The 12,543-nt window shown below is 38.7% G+C and overlaps 1 protein-coding gene across 1 annotated transcript in view; it reads right to left on the bottom strand.

Moving 5' to 3' along the window:
* Window positions 1-12,543, bottom strand: part of slc6a9 (solute carrier family 6 member 9) — a 78,203-nt gene that overhangs the window by 61,733 nt on the left and 3,927 nt on the right. The window contains exon 2 of the mRNA XM_032565892.1: window positions 299-601. Coding sequence (XP_032421783.1) covers window positions 299-328 — 30 coding nt within the window. The 5' untranslated portion in view covers window positions 329-601. The remainder of the gene's footprint in view (window positions 1-298; window positions 602-12,543) is intronic.

Below are 12,543 nucleotides of genomic sequence, written 5' to 3'. Positions count from 1 at the left end.
ATAAGAAATTACTAATCAGTCCTCTGGTGGGGGGGAAAAAAAAGAAAAATGCAGCAGAATGATTTCAGAAAGTCTCTAGAGGTCTAATAAGTGTGTGAAAAGTTTGACATATGTGTCGAAAGTACCCAAATCTCACAACTAAACAGAAAGGTCTGAAAAGAGGGAAGCGGAGAGCAACTCAACTGGTGGTCCAGCAGCTGCATCTCGGCAGCGTGACGCCGGCGAGACACGGCCCCGCATCCCTGTGCCTTTTGTGCTTTCAAAGTTCTGAGTGTCGCCGCGCGAGAGGAGAACTCACCAGGATCCCAGAGAGCGGCTTCTCTTCCATCCTTCGGGACCTCGTCGGCAAAGATCCTCTGCCTCTCTGCTGCTTTCTCACTCACTGCCTGGAATGGACTCGTCCGCCTTCTGGCTACCAGAGCTCTCGGCGTCTTCTGAGGGGCCCCCGGGTTGTTGCCTTCACCCCGTCGCGTCGGGCTCTATCTCTATCTCTCTCTCCGTCTCAGTTTCCCCCCACCGCTTCTGTGCCGCTCGCAAGTGTTGCTTGGAGTGGCGTTGCCGCTTTGTGTCAATTCTGCCTTAATCCAGAAACTTTTCTAAGCTGTGAAAAGAACACGTGACAGGCAGAGAGGGGTAGGAGGAGGGAGGAGAGGGGTGGGAGACGTGGGGTGGAGGGGAAAAAGAGACACTTTTTAGTAAGGTTCCCTCCCCTTTTGTGAATATTCAGATCCATCTTTCTCCGGGATGTGTAGAACAAATCTAACATGGCACCAATGTTTGTTTGTTGTTTTTTTGTGTGTGTGTGTGGGTGTGTGTGTGTGTGTGTGTGTGCAAATTCGAATGTCTTAAAACGTCTAAAAGAATTTTAACTAAAAAAATATAAATCAATGACAGCGGATGCAAAGAATTTCTAAAGCATGTAGTGGGATATTTGCATACTGTAGCAAAGCAGCTGGCACGACAAAGTGGCCTTTTGTGTTCAGAGATTAACTGTTAGGGAAACGTTCAGACGGCTGTAAGACGGCCAAAGTGGGAAAACGGCTCCGATCCCGGATTTGAGGGCAGGCGGCGGAAAATATTTATGGTCCAACAAAACATTTTTTTGTAGTCCGAGCCTGTCCGAAATGTCTTTTCATGAGATTTTAGTGGAAATAAAACAAACAAAAAACTATTTGGTTACACTAAAGCAGAAAAAAGACACTGTCACATTTGTTTGTTTGTTTAGATTGGAAAAGATCTTCTCTAATTTTTTTTTTTTTTGCAACTAAAGATTAAATACAGTAATTGAAATTCTTTTGGGGGTTTTTTCTCAAGTGGAAGACCAGACATCAAAAAGTCTTTATAAACTTATTTTCCTCTGTTCCGTTTTTGCTTCTGCTTAACAAAACTGAAGTTAGCATTAGGATTTCATCTTCAGTAAATGAAATGGGGGCTGCCTTTAATCAAGAGTAAGCTCTAAAGTTCTCAAAACTGGGCTGGATTATTTAAAACTAAATACAAATTCTTCCAAACACAATCTAAAACTCTGAAAGCTTTATTCCATTTCGGAAATCAAAAAAAAAAAAAAAAAAAAGTTGAAATCCAATAAAGGTTTACAAAAAAAACAGCACAGAAGGCTTTAAAATGACATTTTCTTTAGTTACATATAATTACATGAGAACAACCTGAGCTAAGCTTCAAAAACAGTGAAATGGCCCGTTACTCAAGCTCCAAATACAACACCAACTTCAGTGTCTCATCTGTCAATTCATTTCAGTTAGAGCAGGGAAATAAAAGCTTGTGAAAAAGGCATTTCATGTTACTGAAACTGTTTCCTTAAAACATGATCAGATCTATAAAAGTTTTTTGAATCTGCATTATCAATTTGACATAATCTCCAGCCCATCAAGGCTCTCTTGCCTCACCAGGTTTTCTGAACAATTGTGCCTCATTTCTGAAAATAAATAAATAAATAATAATAATAATACAAAAAAACTCCTCATGCATTAATGCAGATAAAAATAGCAATATGTATGTAATCTAGTTAGTGAAAAACTGGATACATTTTTAAATAAATAACAAAAAACATAAAAAGAAATATATGGTAAAAAAAAATCAAGTGCAGAGCTAATTTATTGTGTTCTTTTCTTTTGATAATCTTTATAAGCAGCCTTGAATTGCGTGTTTTTGTAAGGTATATTGAAGTGCTATTATGTGAGGTAGAACTTACTGATTATCACACATTCATATCGGAAGTTTAGGGAACTTTTTTAGCTCATTGATTCATAAGTTAGAGTCAAGTTTAGACAAGCCATTCAAAACATTTAGTCTGAAAATGGTCAGAAGAGTGAAAACGCAGCCAAAGTCCAAAGTGAAACTTTAAAAAATAAATAAACGACATCACAGTCACTCTGCCTCAAAACAAAACCCAACCGGTGCTCATCCAATTCCAAGTTAAATTAAATAGATCTGAACAAATGTCATAGATAACATAATGCTGATAATGTGACAATAATTTAGCAGCAACTGGAATAACTGTTGCTTTCTAATTTTAAATAAAAGCAGTGAGTCCGTGCAAACTGTTTTGCACTGTAAATGTGTTTGTACCGTGAAAATGTGGTAAATATGAACAATTAGACGTTTGAATTTTGTAGGAATCTCGTATGTTCCGGTAACGTCGATCTCTACAAAATGTCTCGACCACAATCCGTCACTTCAGCTCTGATTGGAACTTCGTGGCTTGAAGTCTTGATCATTTTTAGTCTCAGTAGACTTTCAGAAGGACGGACACAGATTGCATCAAGCTAATACGCCAAGAATTTTTTTTTTTTTTTACACTTTATCAGCCAATCTATACCCAAATTCAATGCTAAAAAAAACTTTTATCCCAAACGTTAAGATTACGATTCGGACTAAATTAGACAGGAACAAGGACAAGAATAAAGCACATCAATGGAGGTCCCAACACCAAAAAATACAGGATCCAACATGTCCAATACCACCAAAAGGGAAAAGTATCAAACTACGCCTTATAGTAAGAGGAAAAAGTTTCATGTCAGCTGAGCAGGCTGTAAATCATGCACAGTGGCTGGTTAGCATGTCCTGCTTAATCTGACTCTATATGAAGGTCATTTTTTAAAAAAAGAAGAATTTCAGCATGAGCAATGAAAAGGGGCCAAATATAGCCACCGTTCAGGGTCACTCGCATAAAAAAAAAACCCTCCACCACATACAAACAGTACGCCTGCTTCACATACAGGAGCCCATGGAAACTCCAAAACGCCCAGCGACACGCATCACACCCAGAACACTGCGCATCGATAGAAGATGGCAGAAAGAAACAAAACTAGGTTATAAACTTGGGCCCTACCGTCCACAAAGAGATGCTGGGGAGAGAAAGACAACATCAGCAGAGGGCAGCTGGCTCGGGCTCTCAGGAATGATCAGGGGCCAGGACTGAACGCTGTGATTAAAGTACACAGCTCCGGGTTCATCCCACTGAGAAACTCCACTAACGTATGTACGTGAAGAACCGGGGAAAGCCGATTGGGCAATCCTGGAAGGAGTGGCAGCAGGAAGTAACATCAAGACGCCTCAGTGAACTCGTGAAGAAAGTTGCAGAAGACAGACAATGAAGATTATGTAATGTTGGCACCAACATAAATACACAATTAATACTGACCCAGGCAGAGTTGGGTAGTAACTAGTACTCAATTACATTTACTTCAGAAACTTTGTTTTGAAAGAATGTACTTTTTGAGGAGTATTTTTGCTATGTTGTACCGTTCACTTTTACTTGAGAAATGTTATCATGAAGTATCGCTGCTTTTACTTAAAAGTAAACCTTCTGGATTCTCTACCCACTGAATGAAAAACAAACATTTAAACAGCAAATTTACCAGACACAGACACACGCCTGCAGTTTCTGTTACAGTTTCAAAAGTTTATATTGAATGAAAATGTTCTTTTGCCTGATTTTGTTATGTTTTTGTTACTTGTATGAATTATTGTCATTTTGGTCCTTAAAATACGAAAATTTCCACTTAGCCTTATATTTTTAAGTATTAAATGATTGATCATTTGATCAGTTACTCAGTACTTTTTACCAAAACACTTTTTCTATTCTGACTTGAGTAATTTCTTGGATGGCTACTTTTTACTTGGGTACAATTTTTGGGTACTTTACCCACCTCCAGACCCAGGTGGTTGAAGGAGTTAAAACAGTTTATGGATTATCTTCAGTCTTGAACGAGCTTCTTTCATAAAAACAAATGTATACATGTTTATTACATACTTGTTAAAACCGTCACTGTGGCGTCACAATTATAATATGTGCCAGATAACCTATGAGAAGATCGATCTTCTCCACCTCCTCCCTGAGCTACTTTTGCGGTCCACAGAAATGCACAGCTCCCAGTCAAAAACAACCAATCAGAGACGGGAAGAATTTCTTAGCGCTGTGAATCATATTCGTGTACATGCTGCTAAATCTGCTAATGGAGGAGAAACAACCCATCGTTCAAAGAAAACTGTTTATCCAGCGTCATCTGTGGCCATGCTAACTAGCGTTAGCATTCCTTGCAGACTCTGCTATCAGGAAGAAGCTGTAGCACAGCAGAGAGGAAAAAGGAAGGCTGTGAGCAATGCGTATACAAGCTGGATTGACAGCACTAAGCCCCTCCTCTTGGCTCTGATTGGTCGTTTCTACTTAGCGCTGTCAGAAAGCGGAGGAGCTCATATTTCCCCCCACAAATTATCTGACTCAGTGCACACAGTCACAACCTGGCAAAAAATGTTAAAAAAATCTTTTTTTATAAAAAGTTTCATACTTTAGCTTAAAGTTTCCAGCTACACTGTCCCTTTTTTCCTCTGTCTCCTACTATCTCAACATCATAAATGAAATTCTAAAGTATAAAAATGATTCTAAGGCTTAGACAGTCCTGTCTATTTAATAGGAAGCATTTCCCACCAAAGAAATGACAGAATCTTTCACCTGCGGAGGAAAACGTCTAAACCAGACACAGAGAAATCCTTCAAGACTGAAAAGGACTGGACCTTCAAAATAATGTCAAATTTGACCAAAAGACAGTGAAAAAAATAAGAGTACTTCAATATATATATATTTTGCTGCCATTGTGTATTAAACTATTTAAGAAGACATAAACTGACTTCAACATTTATTCTACCTTATGTCATGTTGACTGATGTATCTAGGGGCAAATGTTGTAGTTGAAAAAACAAGGTTACATTTGAATACAAATCAATGATTTACAATAACTTAGATTAAGTAAAAATAACTCATGGTGTCAATTTAAATTGAGTTTTATGCTTAGACTTCAGTGATTATTTCTAATTGCATTGGTTTTACTTGAACAGAAAAAAGAAAACTCAAATAGCTGTAAATTTGGATCCACTGAAAATAATCCAAACAATTTGTTACCTCGTCTTATGTTAACTTAAGTCACTTGCCTGTCTGAATCGTGTTGGGTGTAATGTTTGTCGCAGAGGGTATTATGGTGGACGGATCTTTGGGTTCGTCTCTTAGTTTCATCGAAAAGAAAAGCCAATGCTTCAGGTCACTTTTGAACTATTATATGAAAGTGGGGGCCATTTGTTGATGGTGTCTTCTTGTTTTGACCAGACCTCTGCTTTAATGTGCAAACCAAGGCTCATACGGACATGAACGGGGAAGTCCGGTGTTGGAAAGTAAACAGTACAAAGTCTTAACTTTGACCCTATGGTGGGATGCACTAGAGCTGAACGTCAAGGTAGCCCTTTTCTTGTCCAACATCAGTGTCTGACCTCAGAAACATGCTCGAAAACTCCCGTAACCCCCCCCCAAAGCATTACAGAAAGGCTTTCTAAAAGAGTTCAGTAAAAGTATTAGAGTGGGCTGACATAACAAAACCCATGAATTAAGAAAGGGATATCACTCCACTTCATATGTATGAAGGCAGAGAAGCGAATACTTTTAATATACTCTGTACTTTTGGTATACACATATCTAAAACATTCCTGGAAGGATTAACATTTCGTTTTTGAAACACATTAATTTTTATCTGAGTTTAAACCATGCAATGTGCTGACTTAAGCAGAATTTGCCTTAAAAAAAAGTGTCTGTACAAAAAAAAAATAAATTACAGTCGACTCTAACACCTTCTTCTTTCCACATACATCATCATTTCCGTTGAAACTTTATGGAAAAAAATCTTGTAGAAACGGTGACAAAACCAGAAATCAACACTGTAGGCAAGGCAGGGAAAGCCATATTTTTCATTAATCTGCTGGAAATAGTTATGTACTTTCTTAAACTCCTGCATAAGATGACAAAAACAACAGAAATACATCAATGCCATTGTAGAAAAGATAAAGCTGAACAAGTGTTACTTTATGTAAATAAGGAGAAGTATACAGCAGAACGATAGACAGTATTGTTGCTATTTTTAATTTCTGCTGCTCGATAATCAAGGCCAACAATAACTAAGAGACATGCAAGTGAAGCTAAATATAGCACTTGTCTCCCAGAGAGATCCAAAGTGGCTCTCAATGTACCGACAGTCAGACATTCTGTTCTTGCAATCTGCATATGAACTGTGTCAGTCAGTGTGAGAGCCTCTGGTTCCTGGCCCCGACACAATGTGCAACAAAGCAGCCTCCAGAAAACAAAGCGGCCACCTTTTATTGCTAGCCATGTTTACAATGCGTCATATTGTTGGCCTCACAAAGCAGCTGTGTCTGTTATCAGTGAGGTCAATATGAGGCAGCAAGATTGGGACTCCACAAGTTCTGTTTGGTAGCGATAGACGGCCTTAGCCGTATACGTACGTGACGCCAAGTACAACTAACGCGGCACTCAAAGCGGCCCTAACTAAGCTTGAGCCTTTGTTCAGGACCATGTGAAACAGAGGCGGCAAAGCTGGAATCACTTTGGGAAAGCTGACAAAAAAAAACAACAAAATAAAAACAACCACGGACTAATTCCGTCAACAGCACAGCGGAAATGGGAAAATTACGGGATTGCACTGTAAAAATGCATTGCATTGTAAAGATAAAAACGACGTTACAGTAAAATTGTAATGATTTTTTGTACCTCCGAGAAGCCACCAGAAAAATGCAGAAGCTGTTTGTGTGCATCAGTAGGGCTGCCAACGTGGGGCTTATTTTCAGCCGTCCGTTGCAAAAATAAATTAATTTTAAAATTGTAAAATTACAATAAGGACAGCCTTTTGGAAAACTAAATGAGGACAGTGAGCATTCCAGCTGACGGCATAAAACGACACACAGCACTGGGTTCAAGAGAACGGGGTTTAACAGAATTTTAACAATATTTCTAGGGAAATCTATAACCCTCTGTTTTGTTTTTGGGACTTGGTAGAAATTGAAAAGTTGAGAGAGTGGCAGAAAAGATGTATATACAGTGGTGGGAAGTAACAAAGTACAAGTACTTCGTTACTGTACAATTTTCGTGTATCTGTACTTTACTTAAGTAGATTTAATAATGGGTACTTTCGACTTTTACTCCACTACATTTTACAGTAAGTATCTGTACTTTCTACTTCACTACATTTCTACAAAACCATCGCGTTACTCGTTACATCCAAGTCGCTTTGCGCTTTTTTTTTTCTCGTTAAAATGTGAAGTTCAGGGACTTAACGTGGGGCTGTAAAAACCAAGCAGTAACGTGATTTACTAATTACGTGATCTGTTGTCACCCATCGACTCCCCCTTTCACTCGCACGCATGCGCAGTGGCTTCCTCTGAGCGGGAGAAGATGTCTGTCTAATCGTCAGACATAGAATCCCGCTACATAAATCATAAGATTTGGCGACATGTAAATTCAGCAGCGCTTCGTCCAACTTTTAGCGTCACTTGGAAAGGAAGCTTAAAGAAAGGAGCTCTGTGGACGTGATGTTAGCAAAGCTAACACAGAGACACATATGTTGCATCCAGTGTTGTATAAAGTACTGGAATCTCAGAGTCAAGTAAAAGTACAAGTACCTCTCCAAAATACGACTTTGGTAAAAGTCGAAGTCACTGACTGAAATGTTACTTGAGTAAAAGTCTTAAAGTATCTGAAACTTCTTGTACTTAAGTATGGAAATTACTGTAAAAATGGATGTACTCAAGTAATGTAATGAAAAGTACAAGTAAAAAGTAAAACAAGGCAAGTTTGAATGACATTTCTTATATCTTGGTAAACTTGTCAAATAAACTTAAAATAATGTACCCAACCAAGTGCAGGCAAAATGAAACCTGCTAATAAATTGTTCCAGTTTTAAAGAGTAGCACATGTTAATGGTTTGTGGTTTTGAACTTGCATGCCTTTCCTATATTCGTTAAATTTAGTCTAAATTGCTATCGCTATGGCTTCTGTCCCCCATTGAACTAGGGTGACCAGACGTCCTCTTTTTCCCGGACATGTCCTACTTTTCAGACCTAAAAAGATGTCCGGGGGGAATTTAAAAATTGTCCGGGATTTTGGTCAATTGCCTCAAAACACATTACATAGCTTACAGTGGATTATAGGGCACGGCGCTGCGTGTCACGTAATCCCTGAGCCGCGTCAGTGCGGGCAGCACTCTTCTCTGTTCGACCCACCCTCCCACTCGATGCAAGGTGTTCCGATTTCTGATTTCCCCAACAATGGGAGAAGCGAAACAGGTGTATCCTATTGGAGGTGATGAACAAGCCAGGCAAGCAGGCTACGACTTTGTTCGGTAGCCTGCTTGCTAATCAGTAGGTGGGGTCAAAACACTTCGTTTCTCTCTCTCGCTTTTTTGTAACGAGTAACTAAACCACACATTGAAAATGTATCGGAGTAAAAGTACGCAATTGAGTTCGGAAATATAGTGAAGTAAAAGTGAAAGTCATCAAACATTTTCATACTCCAGGAAAGTATGAAGTACTCCAAAATGTACTTAAGTAAAGTAGTGAAGTATTTTTACTTCGTTACTATACAACACTGGTTGCATCTGCGATGAAAAAAAGTTGTCACTCATGCGCTGAATTATTGTGCGGAGGTGTTGACTGAGGTGTCGCTTATATGGGACAACGTTGTGACCAAAGTTTGCTATATAGCGATATAACATTCACGAACGATCCAATTCTTCCGGACGGATCTTTACTAAGTCCTATACGACTGAAGCCTCATTGAGAGCCGTTCTTTGTTCTTGTAATGCTCTGCGTACACTGCAGTAACTGTTATTTTATTTAATAAAAACTTGATTCGTCACCTGCCATTGTGGCAGACAGGGTGAGAACAGTCATGGTCCTTCTGCTTGGTTACTTCTTGCTTGTTGCGCCTTGAACAGTGTTCATAGTTGAGTGTTGTTTATCGTTAATGCATTGCCTTAATTGCTATGTTTAATGGTGCAGACAGTTGTGGTTTCTGACGTGGGCGATATGAGCAACTGCCCAGGGCGTTATCTGTTTAGGGATGGCAGGAGACCTCTGTGGATTGTGGCACAGAGATGGAAACAAAGCAGAATGAAGAATAGTTTGAATTGATAATGATACTGGTTAAATTTATTTCAGCTCTAAGTATTTAATATCTAGGTTTTTTATGAGAATGTGGATCTTTCAGACCAATTTGAGAAGCAATTTTGATAGGTACACTTAATTTTATTGTGTTGCGGGGTGCTGGTCTTGTTCTTGACTTGGTCTCGGGTTTGGTGGTCTTAACTACAACACTGCTACATGGCTCCTTGGTTGCATGTCCTCTCCCACCCACCTTCTTTCCATCCCCTTTTTGTGGCGTGCCGTGATGGCGTAGTGGTTAGCTCGACCCATATTTGGAGGCCTTGAGTCTTCGACGCGGCCGTCGCAGGTTCGACTCCCGGACCCGGCGACATTTGCCGCATGTCTTCCCTCCTCTCCTTCCCCATTCCTGTCAGCCTACTTTCATAAAAAGGGACACTAGAGCCCACAAAAGACCCCCTGGAGGGGTAAAAAAATAAAAATAAATGCCACTAGTGGCAAAAAAAGTGAAGTTCATGCTATGTTCAAAGATAAGATGTTTCCGTCCCTGGAATTATGATGCATAGAATCACATATCCAAGTCTAAACTGCCACAGAGAGTAAACACAATAAAAACATGCTTTATCTGTGGCGTTGTTCATTAAAATGGCACATTTCTGATGTATTAAAATTAAATACGATGGGTACACTTAATGGTATTGTATTAGCGATTAGGTAATGCATTCAGCAAGTACTTTTAATACTCAAGTATTTTTAAAAGCCAGTACTTTTTTACTTTTACTCAAGTAAAAATGTTAATGTTGTACTTTTACTAGAGTACATTTTTGTCTGTGTATTTGTACATTTACTTAAGTAAATTTTTGAGTACTATCTCCACCACTATATATGGTGGAGATATATATATATATATACATACACACAGTGTGTGTGGGGGGGTGTGTGTATCTAATAATGGCTTTGATTTTTGGACTGGCATGTTTAAACACCATACAGACTCAACACAAAACTGAAATGCATTGTAGCTTAGCAATGTCAAAATGCTCCAAGGAAGATGCTAACTTCAGCTGCATTGGCTTAAGGGGATTAGCCAGACAGAGTATTGTGTTTTTAGACAGAGTATCTCCCCAGTTTTTGCAAATCCTTTCTATCTGTTCTGTCACTCTCTCAACACTTCAATTTCTACCAAGTCACAAAAAGTACTTGCACAATCATCATTTTACGGTTGAGCTAGGTTCTTCAGTGCTTACGCCACCAAATGATGTTTGGTCAGCCTAATTCCTTTCATATATCCAAACAATCTCCACATGCGGACAAAACGACTGGATAGAGCGAATGAGATAGATGTCATTTAGACAACAGGAGGTGTGGTGTTTCAAATCACAAGCAATCATGTAGCACAATCTACCTGATCTATAGAGCTATTACAAAAACACAAGCATATGTCAACCAAAAATAACCCTTCGCCCTGAAACAGTAACCAGACCAGAACAACAGAACTGTCACGATCAAAGTCAAATTAATTCAAAGACAGAGTGCCACTCAAAACATCTTTCTCTCTATGCTTAGTGCCAGCATCATCCAATCTTGTTTTGTTATCAAAGCTTTACTTTATATATATATATATATACAGTATATATATATATATATATAATTCTCTGACAGTAGATATGGAGAGGTTTGTCTTGATGAGATGCATAACTTGTTGCACGAGTTCCAAAGCTTGCAACTTTTGCTTTCACTCTGAGCACTTATCAGAAAACAAGAGGAACTGAAAATATCTTGCATTAAGAATTGAGTCACCAGAGGAAGAATGATCAGACAAATTGGGGTTGGAAACAAATTCCTGCGGCAATCAGAGCGTACGGAACAAGTCAGTTTCAGTGGTCAGAGAAGGAATCTGTGAATGACTGACAGGCAAATACAAGTACAACTCAAACAACTCCAAATATAATTGTTTGAGTCATTAAAAATATATATATCCTGGTACGACTGCTAACTCTTGCTAAAATAACGGCAATAGAAATCTACCTTACCAGCTTTGAAATGAACTAGTTCCTGAATTGTTCAACTGAAGACATCATGGAAAAATACCAGCCAGTTCCTTGACTGCATAGGTGTGCAGACCCTTAAACTAAAAGAAGGAAAAGAAGAAGAAGAAAAAAAAAACTGGTCAGGAGAGCTTCTCAGAGTCAGACCGTAACGTTAAAGAAGTTGCAGGAATAATGGTTAATACTGGTTGGATGTATTCTATGTGTCTGGACAAAAGAGTAGAGAAGGAAATGTTTGTAAAGGAAACACTAAATCTGGCTAAAACTTACCAAAACCTGTCCGAACGTGGATGTGGTAGGATCTAATGAAGCCAAACTTAGAAAAGGAATTTGATCCAGAGTCCTTAGCCTAGGTAAGGAGATTATGAAATTGCCTCTGGTTCATGATATAACACATACAATACCACACCTCAGTTGTCGTCTACACTTCGTGAATCTCCCTGAACTCCTAAACAATCTTTCCAATACTGTGGTTATTTCTGTTGCTTGGCCATCTTTTTTCTATCACACTCTTTCCTTCCACTTGACTTTCCATTAATTTGATTCGATGCTGCACTCTGTGAACAGCCACCAGTTTCTTGATTGTGTAAGTCAGGGTTTTCAGAGGGCAAGTGCTTGACATAAAAATCATTGTTTTCTTTGTCCCATAAATCTAATTTTCGGATTAACTCAATTTTGGGTTTTGATTACCTGTACGCCATAATGATACTCTTTTTATTATTTTTTTTTTACAAAAAACAAGCTTGAACTACGTATATCCCCTATGTGTAATAAATCTGTGCAATATATGAGGATCTGTTTACTAGCTGAAGTACCTTTCAGTAATATTCTAAATTATCTAGATATAAGAAAAATATTTGTCAACAACAAGAGAAAAAATGCAAAGCCTAAACACTGCAGAAAATGAACAGATGAAGTAAAAGTGAAAGACAACAAGAAACTGAATCCAGATGCAAAAGCAAATTTAGAAAAAGAAACAGGAAGCAACGCGACCAAAATTTAAAACAGGAACAAGGAAATTCCAAACACAAGATTAAAA

Source organism: Xiphophorus hellerii, chromosome 6 (assembly GCF_003331165.1).
Source record: "Xiphophorus hellerii strain 12219 chromosome 6, Xiphophorus_hellerii-4.1, whole genome shotgun sequence".
In the NCBI taxonomy this organism is placed as follows: domain Eukaryota; kingdom Metazoa; phylum Chordata; class Actinopteri; order Cyprinodontiformes; family Poeciliidae; genus Xiphophorus; species Xiphophorus hellerii.
The sequence above is the reverse complement of the archived record's forward strand: the minus strand, read 5'-3'. Positions and strand labels throughout refer to the sequence as shown.